The following is a 22,457-nucleotide window of genomic DNA, read 5'->3' as shown; positions in this document are numbered from 1 at the left end:
AAGAAGATGAAGTTAAAGAGACAGAACAACAACTACCAATGTTGGCAGTGAGATACCTCACTCACAGTAGACCCACACTAGTGCTCCCGGATCCACAGAGTCTCCAAAGATGACCATGGATAATTACTCAAAGTACTTCAAAAGACCAATAAAACTGTACATGAGTACTCTGTTATATCAACATTTAGTGGCCTGCTTGCCTTCTGCCGCTCAGAAATTATCAATCAAAGCTATATATTGACGTGGAAATCAAATTAACTAATGACATTATAACAACAGACTCCTAAACAAATTCAGAGTCTTGGGATGGATAAAGTTGGAAAATCAAGACTAGAATGTGGGATCTTAGGAAATTCCTCTGAAAGTAAGTAAATCATTATTTTTAATTCAGTGCTCAATCATTCAATTTTAAAATTTGTTAGGCATTATAAACATTGTCTTATTATATTCTAAATAATCCCATTATCCCTCATTTTACAGGTGAAAAAAAAAAGAAGGTAATGGAGCTCAAGATCACACACCCTTAGGAAATTACAGAACTAGAACTCAACATGCATCCCTCACCCCAGAATAATCCCTGAAATTTTAGATTAGAGATCATCTTCTCAATGAAGGTCAGAGAAGTTGGGTAAGGAGCAAGAGAACCCAAGGAAGAGCCCACAGTGGAGAGTGTGGGAGTGAGAAAGAGGTGAAGAATGAGAGAGACTGTGGACCATAAACCTTGCTGCACACAGGTCCTACTGGAAGAATCACATCGCTTTAAGATAACAGAATCCACTGTTCTCACTAAATCTTGCCCTCTCACCTGACCCAGATTCCCCAAGAAGACAGAGGTCTTGCCAAAGGCTGAAATTGCTTCTTTGTTTTCCAAACGAATTTTCCAGGTAGGCCCTATTGCTCTCCAAGATGGGAGCCTTTGGCCATCAAACTGGCTATCCACTCAGAGCAAGAGAGATGCCCACAACTGAGATCCTCTTAAATGTGTTATTGTTGAGGGCACAGGTAAGAGGAGAAAAGACAATTAGAGGAAGAAAACCCTCTAGATACTTATCCTCTTGAGTCATGGTTGTCATGGAGTATTTGTCCTGCTAATTTCATGCCCCACTTTGCCATGTCCCTTCAGGATCCATTCTGCACTTTCTCTATAGTCCAATCATGTTTTCATAATTATAGCTTTTCTATTAGAAACTTAAAAGTCTTTAGGGCTGGAAAGGACCTAGGGATCATCTAGTCCAACATCTTCAATTACCAGGTGAGGAACCTAAAGCAGGGGAGCTAAAAGATTTGGTCAAGATGACGCTGGTAAAACACTAGCTGGTAAAATACCTTACTTAAAATAGATATGTGAACAATTCCCTGTGTACGAAGCACTTGCATTTTAAGTATATACACACATACATACATTTTCTCAAATATGTGACCAGATCCAATCATCACAGCTGCCTGTGAGGCAGACATCGCAGTATTTCCTATGCATAAGTGAGGCAATTGAGGCAATAAGGGACAACAATAAAACGAATTCATGACAGAGCCATGATTTATCATGGCTACAACCTGAGGCATTGGTAGCACCATTCTGGGTACAATTCTGACCCTTCCACTTGGTGACTTGTGTGTGACCTTGAACAAATTAACCTCTCCCAGCCTCAGGATTATCATCAAATGGGGTGACAGTAGTAGCTACTTCATAGAGTAGGTCTTCACAGAGAGAAACAAACTGGATAATGCTTTTAAAGCACTTACCAGGGGATATAGTACAAGCACACCTTCTGTTAATAGTAGGTGTACTTTCTATGTTCTGATTTGGAGTTCTTGCCAACATTTTATGCTGCATTACTAATCCTTCACTAAAAATATCTACTTAGCATCATTCCCACAAACATTTTTGCTCATTTGTTTAGAAATGAAACTCATCTACCCTTCCAGTTACTAGGGATACAGGGATGTTTTAGATAAGGTCCCATTCTTGGTTTGACCTATTTCAACTATTCTCACTTCTAGGGAGAAAGGGGTGGGTGAGCAATGTGTTAATTATTTAACTCTTGCTGATAGGTTAGTATATATTCCCTGATAAGAACTGTAAGAACTTAATCCTTAACAAGTTTTTTTTTTTTTAACAAAACAAGTTCTTAAGAGAGTTTTAAAAGTATAACACCAAAAGTATGGAATGTGAGCACCATGGCCAAGTAATAGAGGACATACTTCTGGTCTATAAGAACCATGTATGTTCCACAAATCACACTTTATGAGATCCAAACAAATTGTTGCTCCACTGGGAAGAACGTGGCAGACATCTATGTGCCCAAAGGTTTTATCTGTAATATTTGCAATACAATTTCTCACCTGCCATCTTCATATGGTGACATCTTCATAAGAAAATCAAATCTATGTGATGTAACTGCATGAAGCAGAAAATATTGTATAAATAGTAATATAATATGCATTAAATTAGTCCATGAAGATATGAAAAATAATATCTCTTTAAAATTATCTTTAAATTCTCTCGGCTGTACTCTGAGTCTCCACGGTACCGCAAGTCTGGTGGCTCTTCTGCTCCCTGGTCATCTTATTTTCCTAGAATCCCCAAGAGGCTCAGACCTCTGGGCCTTGGGCCCAACCACCCTACACACATCATAATAGCCAACATTTCTGAGATCCTGCAGGGTCCTGGGAAGCTATGTTCCAAGTTTCCCCATGAAACATATTCCAGGCTTGCTTTTACCCAGAAATGGATGACTCTTACTGCTTTATAGCCTCTGAGAATCTCCCCAACCTTGATTCTACTTTTCAAGTATATTTAATATACAATGTTATTAGTTTCCAGCATATGATATAATGAATGGCCCAACCAGAAATCAAAGAGGAAATCTAAAGATACATGGGGAAAAATGAAAATGAAAACACCACAGTCTAAAATCTTTGGGATGAAGCAAAAGCTTTTCTAAGAGAGAATTTTTTTTCAGGTTTTATTTATTCATAAGACAGAGAGAGAGAGAAAGGCAGAGACACAGGCAGAGGGAAAAGCAGGCTCCATGCAGGGAGCCTGACGTGGGACTTGATCCAGGATCATGCTCTGGACCGAAGGCAGGTGCCAACCATTGAGCCACCCAGGGATCCCCTCTAACAGAGAATATTATACTAATACAGGCCTACCTCAAGAAGCAAGAAATACAACCTTGATTTTAAGTGTGCCTCTTCTTCCACTTTTCTCTCCCATCTCCTTTTCACAATTCACTTCACAAGGAGGCCCAAGGAGTAGGTTGTTTCCAAACTTTCAATGAATGCTTGTTAATATTTTGACTCTGAAGCATTCCTAACATCTAAGTGTAATAGGCAGCTTCCAAGATGGCCCCCAATGATCCTGGTCCTCTAGTGTTCACAGGTTTTTGTAGACTCCCTCCTATAGCTAATAGGGCTAACTCATGTAACCAAGATCATTGGCCTCCACCATCAGCCAGCACAAACTTGCCAGTCTATTTTAGAAGTGGGTCCTCCAGGCTCAATCCGGCTTCAGAGGACTACAGCCCTAACCAACTACTTACTGGAGTGCAACCTCATGAGAGACATCAGAACCACATAACCAAGTTGACCCTGAATTCCTGATCCACAGAAACCATATAGTAAATATTTACATTTGAAGTCATGAAGTTTTGTAGTGATGTTTTGAGCAATAACAGGTAACTAATATACTATGAGGAGAGACCACTTATACTCAAAAGGAATTGCATTTTTGTGATGTTGGTATATATCATAAAACTATCCCAGAATCAGGAATCTTTCAAATCAGGAATCTTTCATTTTAACAACAGAAAAAAAGAACTGCAACTGGGCATAACAATAAAGTGAATCTATTAGCTCATAAAACTGAAGGAGTCAGAGAAAATTTGATCCATTGGCTCAAACAATATTACAAATGTCCAGTTTCTTCTCTTCTGTTTAATATGCCACATAAGGATGCAGTATCTTCTTTTAAACACACAATATCTACTTTAATCTGAGTGAACTAATTTTGGAGTTTTATTTTTTACATGGTCTTATGCTCCATTCATTGTCTTTTCACCATCTGAGTTCTTTTGTTGCTTATTTGTTTATTTTAGGCTGTCTTTTCACATTGCAGGGAAAAGCACTATAGAGCAAGATTTGAGGCTTGGTGTTTATGACTAGAGACTGTCCTCTGTTGGGTTTCTTGCTAGGCAATCTGGGGGTCTCTTCTCAGTTGCTCTAATGAACCTCTGCTATAACTATGGGCAGGTTTTTCTCTATACAGAATTCTCCAGTTTCCTGCCCAGGAAGGTAGAAACCTAGCTCGGAGTATTTTGAGAGTTGAGTAACTGAATGGAGGAGGTGTGCAGTGGAGGAAGAGTCTCCTTATGTAGATATTAGTAGTGAAAAAAAACATAATGAAGAATCTTCACCATGTAGATATTATTTCATCCCTCTATTTTTATCATTCTCCCACAGATAAATGTGATGGCCCTGGGCCCATATTTCTTGGTTCAATTCTCCAGAGAAAAAACATTCTTCCAATATCCTACTACAGGGAAGGAGGAATGATGGGGATGGTGGAGTTTCTTGTATGCAAGAGGAAAGGGATGGGTTGGTCTAGAAGTCTAGTTACCCCTAATAGATTTTCAATCAAATCTCCGGTTTTAAGCCCCACCCACTATACAGATGCCTAGTGCCTACAATTCTTGATGGTAGGAGGGTTGTGCAATTGAAATCAATTTGCTTCTTGGCTTTCCTGCCCCATCTATCCAGGACAGATAACTTCCTGTTTCTCTCTCTCTTTTTAAGATTTTATTTATTTGAAACAGAGAACATGTGACAGAGAGAGCCCAAGCAGGGGGAGGGGCAGAGGAAGAAGCAAATTCCTCACTAAGCAGGGAGCCCAGCTCTTTTTTTTTTTTTTTTTTTTTTTTTTTTGGGAGCCCAGCTCTTGATCCCAGGACCCTGGGATCATGACCTGTGCCAAAGTCAGAAGCTTCACTGACTGAGCCACCCGCTTCCTGATTTCCTGAATCTGAGTTGTTTATTCCTCATATATCTACTTTCCAGGTTCCACCTTCTGTTGTCCTCTCTCCTGGTATTCATATTATAGTGATTTTATGGGTTAAAAAAAAAAAACTTTTTTGTCATTTTAGGAAGGCTCTAAGGAGTAAAGGCAAATGTACAGATTCAGCCCATTATGTTTACCCACATATATCAGCTGTGTTTTCAAATTTCTTTTCTTTTTTTCTTTAGTAGACTCCAGTCCTGGCACCCAGTGCCAGGCTTGAGCTCACCATCCTGAGATGAAGACCTGAGCTGAAATCAAGAGTCGGACACCACTGACTGAGCCAGCCAGGTGCCCCAAATTTCTTAAGCAATTTTGCATTTTTAATAGAAACAATTGACTCTATACCATTGTTCATTGCATTATCCCTAGGATTCAGATAATGTAATTTAAAAATTATTTTAATATTTGTTTTTTTACTGATATTTCATTAGGTTTTTTACTGATATTTGGTTTTTTACTGATATTTCACTAGGTAAAAAAATTGTTTTAATTTTCCTTTATTACCTTTGATGTGAAATTTTTGTTTATATGTTTATATATTTTTAATTATATTCATTTTTATCATAATTTCTATTCAGCACCTCTACTCATAAAAAGGTAATTAGCTTATACTGTTGCTTTACTAATGTCTACAGCCTACTGTTACAACCACATTTTTTTAATGTCAACATTATAGGCCTTAATGTTAAGGCCTTATATCTGAGCAACCAAAATATATAAATATATATGTATAGGGAAGATATGGTAAAATCACATTTTGCTTTCATTCCAAAACTATAATTAGACCATAATTTTTAAAATGTCAGTATGTCAGAGTTGACCGAAAAACAGGAATTCTGTATCCCACACACAAGATCCAAAAGAAATCATTTCACTACGTTTTAATTGATTTGTAGAGCAAGACCTACTGAGTCTCAATTTTAATTGCACGATGAGACCAATTCTTTCTAAAAGAAACAAGTAAATGTATGTTGCTATCCAAGGCATGGATAGGCTAAGAGTATTTAATATGATGTCACCTTGAGAATACAACCTTAACTGAATGCAAATGCAGTTAAAACTGGGTAAGAGTGGCCAGAAATCAACGTCTCAGCTGTGACCACAGGACTGCGCCACTTTAATGGTGAAATAGAAATCCCCTGGCATCCTCTTGAGTTAGGCCAAATTTGAAGTCCCTAGGATTTCGATGAATGCCTCTCTTATATTAAAGTGTGATAAGACTCCCAAACGGAATAACGCAGTGGGGGACAGGATAAAAAGAACCAAAAAGATTTGTACTAACATACTAACATACTAAGGTTAACTGTCTGAACAATATTAAGCGCATACAGTGTGTCAGGCATTATTCACATGATGGAACGTGGAGGGTCCTATTAATATAATAATTTAGCCATGAGAAAGAAGGAAATCTTGCCACTTGACGTGACTTGATGGCTTGCTCACTCTTTCTCTCTCAAATAAATAAAATCTTTAAGAAAAGAAGACCAGTGTCTTCATCAAAGATGCTTAACTAGCTAATACTGGAAAATCTCATGCATGGCCTTCTGTTGAAAACCTGCCAGAGATGACAATATGAAAAACAATTCAAGAACCTTCATAGATCTGAAACCTACAGACGTGATAAGTGTTAAACCCTCTGGTTTACCTTCTGGTACAAAGAGGGAATGCAAGAAAAAAGTGGCATCTAGACCAGACAGTACAGATAATACAGCAAATCATAAAGAGTATCTGCAACAGGATACATGAAATGATTAAAGGAAAGATTGGACAGGTAAATGCCCTGAGATGCAGGACTTCTCAGAACCTACCTCTTTTTGATAAGGTTTATGGACAACTCTCAGCTGTAACTCAGCCACAGGACTTATTTCCAATTGCATTCTAGACTGAGGGTCAAATGGAAGAGTGAGATGATTCCTGCCAGGGTTCTTGCTTAGCTTTGGGGTGCTCAAAAATGATCTGTGAGTTTCAGTGAATGTCTAATATAGGGATTCCTCCCTCTGGTCCATGTACATCAATAATTTTGTTCCTTAAGCATTTCTTAAGATGAAAACCACCCAGCCTTCCTTTGCATAAGAAAGAGGCTTTATTAGAACAAGAATATTTCATACAATATCAATGTGATATTTTTACACATGCCAGTTTTTCTACCTATGTTGCATTTAAGTCCCATCTGACACCTGACACTATTTCAGAAAAATTTTGTTTTCAGAGAGAGAAATGAAGCCTGTTTTTCCATGGTGTCTCCCTGGGTCCACGATGCCTGCCTATTTCTAGAGTGTGGTCCCACTAAAGTGGGAGGTTGGTCTGTCTTTCATCTAGGATGGCAACACTGAAGGAAGATGGTACGATATCCATTCAATAAAAGTTGTGAGCCATGAGTACAAGAGCTTACTATGGCTATTTCTTTACTTGGGGGAAGGTGGGGAATTTCATCCTTGGACAGATGCACAGAAGTATTGCACATAGAATATCTTGGCCAGCATTAGATGGGAAAAGAAAAGCATGAGAAGAGTGAGGATGGAATAAAAGCAGCAAAGGTCACATAGCAACAGTTGGTTTATCTTCCCCAGTTATTTAGGAGATGTTACAGACAAGGAGACCCACCAAGAATTCAAAGATGATCATCGCAGATCAGGCCTATAGGAGAATGCTGGAACACATGGCATATCTTCATATATGCAAGGCATTTAGGCTTTCCCTGATCAGTTGTAGGTCAGAGAGATCCGAATCAGTTATCTGAGCACGCAGGGAAATTAATTGCAAGTGTTTCCTCATTTATGTGGATGATCACAGAATAGGTAAGCTCTGGGTTTCTCTAGATTTATGACTAGAAACATGAAACTATTCATCTTTAGGGAAAAAATTTTAAATCTCATCAGAACCCATTTAATGGGAACACCTGGGTAACTCAGTGGTTTAGTATCTGCCTTTGGCTAGGTCGTGATCCCAGGGTCCTGGGATTAAGTCCTGCTTGGGCTCCCCATAGGGAGCCTGCTTCTCCCTCTGCCTCATCTCTGCCTCTCTTCTCTGTGTCTCTATGAATAAATAAAGGAAACTTAAAAAAAAAGAACCCATTTAATGCATCAGTCACTAATTCCTAAGTATGTAAATGAGTGAGAAAGAGAGCATTTAATCATATAAACCTACCAAAAAATTAGGGGAATGTGGGTGGTATATATGGACAATAACCAGGTTTCTGAAAACTCTAAAAATTAAACCACAAAATCAGATCATGTTCAATAAAATGTGTAACGGAGGTATTTTAGAGACCAAAATGTTTCTTACAACCAAAGAAGGAAAATCTGTCTATTAATTGATCTGTGAATGTAGTGATTAGATGCGAAGATGGTCCCTTAGAAGAGAGGAAGACAAATACTTGGGGAGAAAAATTGTCAGTGCCCTGGCCCAGTGCCTCAGCTGTCTGGACTCTGCAGTTGGGCACAACAGGCACTGACACACATTGCCCACTTTCTCTCCAAATAGATTTTCAATTGTAATTTGTATTTCGATGTGGTTTCCTCAGCAAGTCAGAGAATCGTGCCACTAGCACAAATACAAGCTTGGCGGTTTTATTCTTCCATGAAAACTAAAAATGGCATCTGGCTTATGCCATTAGCTATTCTGAGCTTGGTAACTTCAGTCCAACTGAAAAAAATCTTCAGAGGTTGTGAAGATGAGTGACACACCCTGGATTGTCCTAATTTTACTAAAATGAATTCCTCTCCAGCTAGCTAGCTGCCCACCTCCCCAGGACAGCTGTACCTTTTTTTCCTTCAAAGAACTATAAAACATATGATTCTTTTAGCGTCAAGAATATTGTTTAATGTATATCTATTTATATGCCCCATAATAAATGCAGTTATTTAGGAAATTTTATTTAAGATGTGGCTTATTATAAATCCCAGATCATTTTTGCTTTATTCAAGCCTCATGAGCAAATCCCACCATATGCACTATATTTAACAATTATTAACGAGCATTACTTTCTCTTTGGGAGTCCGATAAACTAAAAAGGTATATTATATTTTCTCAATGCAAGGAAAAAATTTCTACTAGCAGTGAACATGTATATGGTTGAACAAGACATATTTTCCCAAAGTTCTTATATCCAAAATGTGTGTTCCATAAAATATAGAAATGATAATAGACCAATGACAGCTCCATGTAAGTCCAAAGCATGAAGAATATTTTCCTTTATTTGTTTGTTTGTTTGCTTTGTTTTGTTTCAATGACTTTTAGCATTAGGAGAATTTAAGATTAGCTACCAAAAGTAAATAGAAAGATAAGAGCTTGGTGAACTGGAGTACAGATAAGGAAAGGGGGACGGGGAAAACGGGCTACAAGGAAAGGCGGGGTGTCCAGGTGGCTGATAGAGTTGGCATAATTGTAGCATTTCTATGTGCGGCCACTTCTGTGAATGTAATATTTTCCTAATGACTCTTAGGTGAGAGGAACAGGCATGTCTTTTTATTGAAACGATTATGTCCCAGGTTGAGTGGCTATCCCAAAGCTACCTGATTTGCCTCTTTTTGCACATTAACCTGGATTTCTCTTGATTTATATGAAATTGACTAGTAATATGAGCCAACATTTATTTATTAAGTAGTACCATATAACAGGCACTAAGCTAAGCTCTTTTCATGCATATCCTCACTTAATGGTTGTATCAATTCCATGAGGTAAATACAAGTATTACCTTCAATGTACAAGTGAGAAAAATGGAGCTTGTAAGTAACTTCCATAAGGCCACCTACCTACAAAGAGGCAGACATGAGATTAATAACTGCAGCTCTAATGACTTAAGAATAGCTAATGAATACTCTTTAACAGCTTTTGCTCTAGTCTCTGCCATCCCACTTTCCAATGCATCAAAGATATTACAAGATCATATATATATATATTTTTTTTACCAAACGAAGGAAATGTCTTCTATTTCTTTGTCAAATAGTGATAAATAAATATATAATAATAATAATAATAATACTCACTTCTTGAACCTTTGCTATTCACCAGCACTATTCTCAGTGCATGTATATATTGAGTCATTTAATTTTTCACAATAAGCCTATTAGAGAATTACTATTATTATTTCTATTTTACAGATAAGGCACTAAGGCACACAGAGCCCAAATAACTTGTCCAAGGACACACAGGTAGATACTTTATTTATTCATTTATGGCCAACCAAGAGCAGTCAAAGCTGAAATAAAGTATCCCAGTTGTTTACTGCTGGTTTAAGGACTTATAACAAGTTCTGTGATAGTAGGGAAGAGAAAAAAAATCACTCTCTTCAATTCTAGGCTAAATTCCATTCTAGAACTTATCACAAAATTGGTGAAAACATAGAAACTTTCCCCCAAATGAAGATACACTCCTCTTCTATAGATTCCTGAGAAACTTTGAGAATTGGCTAGAGAGCAGTTACTTCAGATTAAATGACAAATCCCTGGTTTTATTTAACTCATTGTAGTGACTCTTTTCTGTAGCTGATTGAATTAGCCATAAGATTGTTTAGTCATTAAGGCCCTAATCAGAAGTTTTTTATCTCTTTCTTGCCCTACCATATTTAAAGAGTCAGTACTCTCCCCTCATCAGTCACAGTGGCTCACTGAGAGTTAGATTCCCAAATAGGAGAGGGTGTCTGCCTTGTGGTGTTCATGTGCCATGTTAGAACTTCATAAGAGGGAAAAGCAACTGTTTTTTAGAAAAAGTGTCCCCCTCCTCAGGTTATTATGCTATATATTCCTACCTATCTTAAAAATCATTATCACGAATGCTCTACTAACTTTTTTTTTCAATGTTTTCTTCCTACAGACACAAACTCTACTTTGTTGTTCCTGGTCATTCAGTCTTTGTTATGGTGAAGTCCGCTAAGTTGAGCATTTATAATCTCAGTATATGCAATGCTATTCATTCTAGAAACCAATAATAGCCAAACTGTTTTCTAGATAACCAATAAGTAAACTAGTTAGGGGAATATTGGAAAGGAGAGAAAAGTCTAGTCAACACGAATCATTGTGTAGATCAACTAGTCCAAAACTGCATGAAAATCTGCACAACTGACCCATCTCACAGCCTCCCTGTAAACATTACCTCAGGATCAGAAAAACAAAGGCCCGTGAGAAAGCACGTGATCCTTCTGCATAGCTTTCTTCATGGCATTTTTAATCTTCTTATTCCTAAAACTGTAGATGATAGGATTCACCATAGGGATCACCAGAGCATAGAATATGGACACCACCTTGTCCCGGTTTAGGGAGTAGCTAGAACTAGGTCGCATGTACATAAAGAGACCAGAACCATAGAAAAGAGTCACAGAAGTCAGGTGAGAGGCACAGGTGCTGAAGGCTTTGGTCCTACCTTTAGCTGAGCTGGTCTTTAAGACAGCAGCAACAATATAACCATAAGAGATGAGGATCACAAGGACAGATACCATTCCAACAACAACACCCACAATGAAGTTCACCACCTGGCTGGTAAAGATATCAGAGCATGATAGAACCAGAACGGGAGGAAGGTCACAGAAGAAGTGGGCAATCATGTTGGGCCCACAGAAATCATGCTTGTAGACAGAGTATGTTTCAATAAAAAAACTGAGGAATCCACCTGCATAGGCACCAACCACCATCTTTAAACAAAGGGTGTGGGAAATGAGGGCTGTGTAGAGCAATGGGTTGCAGATTGCAGCATAGCGGTCATATGCCATGGCTGCCAAAAGAAAGCATTCAGTCAGCCCCATTCCACAGAACACAAAGTACTGAGTGGCACAGCCAACAAAGGAAATGGTTTTCTGCCCTGTGATGATGTCAGAGAGCATCTTGGGAGTTGTGGAGGACACATAGCAGATATCTAGGAAGGATAGGTTACTGAGGAAGAAGTACATGGGCGTGTGCAGGTGGCAGTCCATCCTGATGAGGACAATGAAACTCAGGTTCCAGGCTAGTGTCAAGAGATAAATCCCCAGAAGCAACTCGAAAAGGAAAAGCTTCATTTGAGGATGATGTGAAAATCCCAGGAGGCTGAATTTCATCACAATTGTGTTGTTCTTTCCTGCAACCATAGACCTACTTCCTGCATTAAGGAAGAAACAATCCTGTGATCAGTTAGATTGTGTTTGTTATTATGAGTGGATATTTCCTGGAAAATCATATAAACAATTAACACCAAGTCAACATCACAGCCACCTGCTAGCTGTTTCTTCTTCTTTGAGGAAGTCTGCCCATGATAATCTCTTGGCACTATTTAAAATCTCTATGCCATAGATTTTGTTGATTAGGAGAAGGTCTCTCTAAGGTAGTAAAGAGTAACTGGTAGCCAATAATCGGGTTTTGTCCTCAGCTCCATTCCTGACTCCCTGGGGACTGTGGAAAAGTGACTTTGCCTCTCCAGATTCTCATTTTCTCAACTGAAAAAATGGGAAGGTTAAATCAGCTGAGTATCCAGGTTGCTTTAGGTTTATGGCTTTTTAGACTTTATAACTTGAAAATATAAACCCAGGTTAACAAACACAAGGAATCTTATATTTTATATCTCTTTAGTATAAGAATCTGGGAAAGGAGCAAAACACAACAAGCTACAATATTTGACATATTGCATTTTGACCAACTCATAATAAAATAATCCATACTATCAGGTTACAAAACTAAAAGAAAAAATATACAGAATATATATATATATATATATATATATATATATATACACACACATAGACATACATGCTTAGAACTAGAAAATTTTTCTAATTATGTAATAAGTTTTTATGTAGGAATTGCATAAAATGCATAAAAAGATCAAAACTTGCATGATCACAATCAGCATTATTATGGGATAGAAGAGCTGGGAATAATATCTCCATGGTTGGGGGAATGGTAGAACAATACCAACGTTGACTGAAATTGGATGAACCGTGGTAGTCAAGAACAAGCAGAAACCAGTATTTTCTGAGCAAGGAAACCTGGAAAGGGTCCATTAGATATTTAAGGATAATATTTATGGATGACCTTGGAAAACCTTGATATCATCAGGCCAGACCAGGTTATCATTTTTAAGAGAGAAGACCATGTGCATTTTTCATTAAGAAAGACAAGGTGGCTGGGGCACGTAGGTGGCTCCATTGGTTGAGCATCTCCCTTCGGCTCAGGTCATGATCCCAGAGTCCTGGGATCGAGCTCCACATCCGGCTCCCTGCTCAGCAGAGAGTCTGCTTCTCCCTCTGCATCTCCCCTGCTCTCTCTCTCTCTCTCAAATAAATAAATAAGATCATAAAAAAAAAGACAGGCTGACACTGATGTAAGATCAAAATGAAGAAACATAAATGAGATGGGTGTGAAAAGGCAGAAGTACCCTGGGGAAGTCTCAGGGCTAAAATTAAAGTTGCTAACATTTTATCATTTTATGGAATTTGACTACCCATGCATGTTTGCAACCAATTGCTACTATCAGATAGTCTTTCTCTATCATTCATCATATTAAAAACTGTTCTACATGAAGAGGTGCTCAACAGCACTAATCATCGAGGAAATACAAATCAAAACCACAATGAGTTATCACCTCAGATCTGTCAGGATGGCTATTAATAAAAAGACAAAAGATAAGTGTTGGCGAGGTTACAGAGAAGAGTGTTGTACTCTGTTGGTGGGAATGTAAATTGGTGCACTCATTATGACAAACACTATGGAGGTTCCTCAAAAAATTAAAAATAGAACTACTGTGTGATTCAGCAATCCTACTTCTGGGTATTTATCCAAAGAAAATGAAGTCAATATCTTGAAGAAATAGTTTCACTTCCACGTTTATTGTGGCATAATTCACAATAGTCCAGATTGTTTCTAACCTAAATGTCCATTGATAGGTGAATGGGTAAAGAAAATTTCAGACAGATGATGGTGATGATGATGATGGAGGTGGTGATGACAATGATGACAGACCATTGATGAGAGAGAGGAGGGGGGATGGAATAGTATTCAGCCATAAAAAAGTAGGAAAACTTGTCATTTGCCAAGACGTGGATGAACCTGAAGGACTTTATGCTAAGTGAAATAAGCCAGACACAGAAGGATAAACTCTGCATTATCTCACTTATATGTGGAATAAAAGAGTCAAACTCATAAAAGTAGAGAGTAAAATGGAGGTTGGGGGGCTGGGCAGGAATGGGGAAATGTTGGTTAGAAGGTGCAAAGTTTCAGTTATTGAGAATAAATAAGTTTTGGATATCTAATGAACAGCATGGTCACAACAGCTGACATTACTGTATTATATTTTTGAAGTTTTCTAAGAAGATAGATCTTAAATCTCAACACACACATATACACAACATACACACACACACAGGATAAGTATGTAGAGGAGACAGAGAAGTTATTTAGCTTCATTTGTGGTGACAGTCACAACATATATGTATATATAAAACTATCAAGTTGCACACCTTAAATATATATAATTTCTATATGTTAAAGATATTTCTCAATAAAGTTGTTAAAACAAATACATACTACTCCTAGTATTGTGTTTTCTAAAATTTTAAATCTCCTCACAGTAAGTCACCAACTGAGCAACCAAAATTGAGAAGAGCCAAGGCTGCTCTTCACTATGACATCAATCTATGAACCTATCAAAGAGGAAATAATGTGAGGTTCGTGTCTCTTATCTTAATGAAATCTTCCCTATCAGAATGTAAGGCATTCAAAGGCAGGCTGGGAGTTCTGTTTATTGATCTATTTATTGATTTATTCTATTACTAATCTACAACAGTGATTGGAACATAGGCACAGTAAGTATAGTTGGATGAATGAATTTTTTCACTACCTATCTACAGAGTGTCACAATGTGTTTGGCTTATATTGAACAATTATAGTAATATAATATGAAATATATAATATAATCATGAACACTTATTCAAGGCTTATTGAGTACCAGGCACTTTATTAAGGATTTGATTTATATTAACTCATTTAATCCTCCCTGGAAGTGGGTAGACTAACTCTGCCCCTTTGATAGATGAAATGTGGAATAGGCTGTAAATTATAATTGTCAGTTGTTGGATGAATGAGATGGAAAGGAAGGAGCTGAACTTACTGAATTACTTCAGGCAGAAGTGTTCTGAGATCTCATCCTACAGAAGAACAATTATTGGTTGCTTTGCTCCACTAACATTTTTTACAAACTTCAGTTCATCTGCATTTCCTTTGTTCTATGCCTGGTTTCTGGCTCAGTCAATTTTTTATAGTCTGACCTCATGCAAATAGTAATATCCACTTCTGTAATCCCTGCTCCATTATTACTAAGTCTTCAAAATGGCCTTAGGGAGTTCACTATTTTAATGGGCAGGAGTAGCCACACTTTTCCTCCACGTGGTTGTCCTGTCATTCACTCTTGGGTCCAAAGTAAAAGACCAGAAATCATTAGAACTAAACATTTCTGAGCAGTAATTGTTCTCTGGGGTGATAAGGATAGGGATAACCACCCATTGCCAAAGTCTTATTTACAGTCCCCTGCCTTATTCTCCTCTGAGCTTTCCCTGACATGGCTCCAGGAAGACTTCTTTTGGCATTGGTGGGGGCTTTCCACTTCGAGACCTTTCATTGGAAATAACCACACACAAGAGAGTTGGGTTCAAATTCTGGCTCTGTCATTTTATCTGTATAAACATATACAATTTTTTTAAATCTCTGAAATATCAATTTCCTCATTTATAGCTCTGGTATAATAATTATAATACCAATCTCAAAAGGGCTTTTGTGATAATGCAATGAGATGTGAATAGGAAGGTCTTAGCACAGTGCCTGATGAATAGAAACTACTCAATGAATGTTGAGTAATAACATCATTAATTCTGTCTCTAGGGTTGTGGCCAAGAGCTCCTTTCTATCTGACATTTCATTGTGATGAAAACAGTTTCTTTACTCTTTAATATTTTGAGTTCTATTTCCACCACTGCCATGACCTAGATATGTGGCTGTGGGTGAGTCAATTAACACTTCCCCCACCTTGCAGGACGGTGCTTCAGGACAGTGCTTGCTTACTTTCCAAAGATACCTCAAGCTCTGAAAGTCTACTATTTTGAGACACTAATTTTCTGTTTTTTGAAGCTTTTTGTATGAGAATAAAGTGCCCAAAAAGGAATTAATCTGTTTCATGGATATCAAGTTAGAGAACCCTAGTCTGAGAATAAAAATTAATTAAATGACAAAAATAAACTCCATTTGAAAGAGTATAATTACTGAGACTCTTGACACATAAGGTAATAGGCTGAATTTAGGGAAAGAAATCTAGCAACTGACATTGAAAGAAAAAGAGATGAGTGACTCCAAAAATAGACTGTGAAGGAGAAAAGTGAAGTGAGATCTTTATTTCTTTTATGTGAGTTCTTTATTAACAGAAGCATTTTGGGCTAGGATTGGAGGCATACTGGCCCAGAAGATCCTGAGGCTAGGAGAATCAAGCCTAACTATGAAAGTGTTTTAGTAATACTTAATTAAAATCTCATAATTTAGAAAGTAGTCCCTAATTATGCTCTATACATTTTCTTGGAGTTAGAAAAGTTGATAATAAGGGATAGTAGTAGATGTTATCCATCATGACAACTCTGATTATAGTGACAATGGTTATCTGCAAAATAAGACGGGGAAACTCAAGAATAAAGAGCAAATTATAAATTAGTAATATCTGCGTTGGAGAGGAAAATGTAGGGTCGGGACATTTGATGTATTTGTCAACCTATTCTATAAGAACTTAAGAACAAGAAAGAAACTTGCCTTATTAATGCCATATTAAATTCACTTGTATATATGCATAAACTCTTATTACCCTTACTTTAAAATATCAGATTTCGGGATGCCTGGGTGGCGCAATGGTTGGGCATCTGCCTCTGACTCAGGTCAAGATCCCAGGGTCTTAGAATCAAGTCCGGCATCGGGCTCCCTGTAAGGAGTCTGCTTCTCCCTCTGCCTGTGTCTCTGCCTCTATTTCTGTGTCTCTCATGAATAAATAAATAAAATCTTCAAAAAAATAAAATAAAATATCAGATTTCATGTATGATTAAATTTGAGAATTCAAACTGGAAAGATAAAGTGATCATTAAAAAGTATGAAAGCAAATAGCACATAAAAGAAAATAAGCTTCATATAGAATTACAAATGTTTAGGAGGTAACTCTTTAAGAGTCAACTCAACATTTAACTCACTAGGATATTTGTTTGCTGACAGCTTCTCCTAAAATACTTTGGTTTCATGTTTATTTAATAGTTTAGCATAGCTATTTTAATAAGGTTATTTTAACTGTTTCAAAGAAAGCCCAGAGAAAAATCCAAAGGTCCTTGGCAATAAAACACAATCTTGATTCTCAAATTGGAGTCTGAAAAGTTATTTTGGTTTGTGTATCTTCTACTAGTGTGGAGTATAAATGTCAACCTTTTGTAGATCCAGAGTCTTTCCACCAGACATTCCAAACAAAGATATGATACAAGACAAATGCACATGTAGAGGTTTTAGTGGTCTTTCCTTTCATATGGGAAAGGAAAGGAAAGACTGGAACTTATACAACTTGTGTTCCAATTCCCATTCTGCTGTGGGAAATTAGGTTCTTGACCTCTCTGGGACTCAGTTTTTTACTGCAAAACAAAAAACTAAAGTGGAAGGCCTCTAAGAACCCAAACAGCAAGATTACAACTGAGATAACTATATTAGCAAATCATGATCAGCACAGGGGAGGACTACTTGCAGACCCTCCCATGGAATGTAGCTGCCACCTAGTGGAAGTATGTCTGAACTGTAGGGTCAGTCTTAGGTGATCTTTGGGCACCAAAATCCACTTGAGAAGCTACCACAGCAATAATAACTGATTATCCTCAAGCACATTATACACCCACCATGCTCTATGCACTGTACCATGTGCCCCTCAAGTACCTTAACTCAACACTCTCACGCAGTTAAATTCTGGGAGGAAAGCAGAGCAGGGAGATGGACAACTTACTAAGCATATTGAAAATGGTGAATAACACTAAAAAACAAATATGTTTAGATAAGAGTGATGTATAATATAGGCAAGGCACAAATTCACATTCATGGTAACATTTTAAACAAATCAGATTTTTAAGTTCTTAAAAAGGGGCATCATAACATAACAAAAGAATAGCCTAAAAGAACAGCCATCGCTGGTTAAAAGCATTAAAAATGGTGGTGTTAACACATGGCACAGAGGTCTGCATTCTGCCTATTTCCATCTGTGTGGTCTTGCACACCTCCATTGACTTCATATCGCCTCTTCCTTCATCTGTGAGATTCATCCGAGTGTACCAGCATTTATGACTGTTGGATTATATGTGAAACCTATATGAAAACCATTAGGTAAAAACTATTCAAATGGGATGAGTTATTGTTCTGACTTTTAAATTACCAATGTGTCTCAGAGGAAACATCTCTAGCTATAGTAGTTTGATATCAGCTTATTAGAAATGCATGGTAATCCATATTATTTTTTTAAGATTCTATTTCTTTATTTGAAAGAGAGCACAAGTGAGAGAGAGAGAGCACAAGTAGAGGTAGACAGAAGGACAGAGGGAAAGGGAGAAGCAAACATCCTGCTGACCAGAGAGCCCAACCCAGGGTTCAATCCCAGGACCCTGGAATCATGACCTGAGCCAAAGGCAGGCAGTTGCTTAACTGACTGAGCCACCCAGGCACCCAGTAATCCATGCTATTATTGTGCCCAGCTAACTCTAAGCTTTCATTAAATACCAACTAACTACTGTACACATTTTAATTAAAAGCCAACTAATTCGGACATAGTTTTTAAGAGACTTTCATGTTTAGCAAATCTGGACACAATATTTTTTTATAAACAGTCATTGCTATCACTGTCATTTTTTTATTATTTTGAGCTTAGTATTACTATGAACACTTTTCCTGAATGATGTAATGTTATACTTCTAGAAAATACTTGAATATATTAGACTCTCTTGGAATTGCTAGGTAAGACTTAAACTCAAAATGAATCATTAGGAGATCATAAATGTTGAATCCTAGGGGTGCCTGGGTGGTGCAATTGATTGAGCATCTGACTCTTGGTTCTGGTTCACGGTTGTGATTTCAGTGTCATGAGATCTAGCCCCACGTCTGTCTTGAGTTTCTCTCACCCTCTTCCTCTGCAAACCACCCCCACTGTGCTTGCTCTCTCTCTCAAATAAATAAATAAATCTTTTAAAATGAATATATCGGGGAGGGGGCAAGTTGGCGGAAAAATAGGGTCCCCAAGTCACCTGTCCCCACCAAATTACCTAGATAACTTTCAAATCAATCTGAAAACCTACAAATTCAGTCTGAGACTTAAAGAGAGAGCAGCTGAAATGCTACAGTGAGAAGAGTTCATGCTTCTATCAAGTACAACTTGTTTTTGGCCACTCTGCACTGAGCAAAATGACTAGAAGGAACAACTCACCTCAAAAGAAAGAATCAGAAACAGTCCTCTCTCCCACAGAGTTACAAAATTTGGATTACAATTCAATGTCAGAAAGCTAATTCAGAAGCACAATTATAAAGCTACTGGTGGCTCTAGAAAAAAGCATAAAGGATTCAAGAGACTTTATGACAGCAGAATTTAGAAATTTAAAAATCAATTAAATTAGATGCAATTCAAACAAGAGGTCCTAATGAAAAGGATTAACAAGGTAGAAGAACGAGTGAGTGACATAGAAGACAAGTTGATGGCAAGGAGGGAACTGAGGAAAAAAGAGAAAAACAATTAAAAGATCATGAGGATAGGTTAGGAGAAATAAATGACAGCCTCAGAAGGAAAAATCTACGTTTAATTGGGGTTCCCGAGGGCGCCGAAAGGGAAAGAGGTCCAGAATATGTATTTGAACAAATCATAGCTGAGAACTTTCCTAACTTGGGAAGGGAAACAGTCATTCAGATCCAGGAAATAGAGAGATTCTTCCCCCCTAAAATCAATAAAAACCACTCAACACCTTGACATTTAATAGTGAAACTTGAAAATTCCAAAGATAAAGAAAAGATCCATAAAGCAGCAAGAGACAAGAAATCTCTAACATTTATGGGGAGAAATATTAGATTAACAGCAGACCTCTCCACAGAAACCTGGCAGGCCAGAAAGGACTGGCAGGATATATTCAGGGTCCTAAATGAGAAGAACCTGCAGCCAAGAATACTTTATCCAGCAAGGCTCTCATTCAGAATAGAAGGAGAGATAAAGAGCTTCCAAGATAGGCAGAAACTGAAAGAATATGTGACCACCAAACCAGCTCTACAAGAAATACTAAGGGGGATTCTGAAATAGAAAGAGGAAGTCCAAGGGAACAATCCACAAAAACAGGGACTGAACAAGTATCATGATGACACTAAATTCATATCTTTCAATAGTAACTCTGAACGTGAATGGGCTTAATGACACCATCAAAAGGCACAGGGTTTCAGACTGGATAAAAAAGCAAGACCCATCTATTTTCTGTCTACAAAAGACTCATTTTAGACATAGGACACTTATAGCCTGAATTAAAAGGTTGGAGAACCATTTACCATTCAAATGGTCCTCAAAAGAAAGCAGGGGTAGCCATCCTTATATCAGATAAAATAAAGTTTATCCCAAAGACTGAACTAAGAGATGAAGAGGGAAACTATACCATACTTAAAGGATCTATCCAACAAAAGGACCTAACAATCATCAGTATTCATACCCCGAATGTGGGAGCTTCCAAGTATACCAATCAATTAATAACAAAAGTTAAGACATACTTAGATAATAATACACTTATACTTGGTGACTTGAATGTAGTGCTTTCTACAATCTATAGATCTTCTAAGCACAGTATCTCCAAAGAAATAAGACCTTTAAATGATACACTGGACCAGATGGATTTCACAGATATTTACAGAACTTTACATTGAAACGCAACTGAATACACATTCTTCTCAAGTGCACATGGAATTTTCTCCAGAATAGACCACATACTGGGTCACATATCAGGTCTTAACCGATACCAAAAGATTGGGATCCTTCCCTGCATATTTTCAGACCAAATTTTTTGAAATTAGAACTAATTGCAAGAAAAAATGTGGAAGGATTTCAAACACGTGGAGATTAAGGACCATCCTCCTAAAAGATGAAAGGCGAATAAGGAAATTAGAGAAGAATTAAAAATATTCATGGAAATTGATGAGAATGAAGATACAACCATTCAAAATCTTTGGGATACAACAAAAGCAGTCCTGAGGGGGAAATACATCGCAATACAAGCATCCATCCAAAAACTGGAAAGAACTCAAATACAAAACCTAACCTTACACCTAAAGGAGCTGGAGAAAAATCAGCAAATAGATCCTACACCCAGCAGAAGAGAGTTAATAAAGATTCGAGCAGAACTCAACGAAATCAAGACCAGAAGAACTGTGGAACAGATCAATAAAACCAGGAGTAGGTTCCTTGAAAGAATTAATAAGATAGAAAAACCATTAGACATTCTTATTAAAAAGAAGACAAAAAAAAAAAGAAGACAAAAAAGACTCAAATTAATAAAATCATGAATGAGAAAGGAGAGATCACTACCAACACCAAGGAAATACAAATGATTTTAAAAACATTATGAACAGCTATATGCCAATAAATTAGGCAATCTAGAAGAAATGGATGCATTTCTGGAAAGCCACAAACTACCAAAACAGGAAGAAATAGAAAACCTGACCAGGCCAATAACCAGGGAGGAAATTGAAGCAGTCATCAAAAACCTCCCAAGACACAAAAGTCCAGGGCCAGATGGCTTCCCAGGGAATTCTATCAAACGTTTAAAGAAGAAACCATACCTATTCTACTAAAGCTGTTTGGAAAGACAGAAAGAGATGGAGTACTTGGAAATTCATTCTATGAAGCCAGCATCACCTTAATTCCAAAACGAGACAAAGACCCCACCAAAAAGGAGAATTACAGACCAATATCCCTGATGAACATGGATGAAAAATTTTCAACAAGATACTAGCCAATAGGATCCAACAGTACATTAAGAAAATATTCACCATGACCAAGTAGGATTTATCCCCAGGATGCAAGGCTGGTTCAACACTCATAAAGCAATCAATGTGAATCATCATATCAGCAAGAGAAAAACCAAGAACCATATGATCCTCTCATTAGATGCAAAGAAAGCATTTGGCAAAATACAGCTTCCATTCCTGATCAAAACTCTTTAGAGTGTAGGGATAGAGGGAACATTCCTCGACATCTTAAAAGCCATCTACTAAAGCCCACAGCAAATATCATTCTCAATGGGGAAGCACTGGGATCCTTTCCCCTAAGATCAGGAACAAGACACGAATGTCCACTCTCACCACTGATATTCAACATAGTACTGAAAGTCCTAGCCTCAGCAATCAGACAACAAAAAGACATTAAAGGC

At 37.6% G+C, this 22,457-nt stretch overlaps 1 protein-coding gene across 1 annotated transcript; it reads right to left on the bottom strand.

Annotated features, from left to right (window-relative positions):
• Nucleotides 1-11,156: 11,156 nt before the first annotated feature.
• On the bottom strand, nucleotides 11,157-12,116 carry LOC112663725 (olfactory receptor 5A2-like). Its single transcript, XM_025452792.1, has one exon. The coding sequence runs from the start codon at nucleotides 12,114-12,116 to the stop codon at nucleotides 11,157-11,159; it is 960 nt and encodes a 319-aa protein (XP_025308577.1).
• Between the last annotated feature and the right edge of the window lie 10,341 nt (nucleotides 12,117-22,457).

Source organism: Canis lupus, chromosome 18 (assembly GCF_003254725.2).
Source record: "Canis lupus dingo isolate Sandy chromosome 18, ASM325472v2, whole genome shotgun sequence".
Classification (NCBI taxonomy): Eukaryota; Metazoa; Chordata; class Mammalia; order Carnivora; family Canidae; genus Canis; species Canis lupus.
The sequence above is the reverse complement of the archived record's forward strand: the minus strand, read 5'-3'. Positions and strand labels throughout refer to the sequence as shown.

Bases quoted from the DNA above. Each gene is read 5' to 3' on its own strand.
- LOC112663725 (XM_025452792.1), bottom strand. From the start codon at position 12,116: ATGGTTGCAGGAAAGAACAACACAATTGTGATGAAATTCAGCCTCCTG.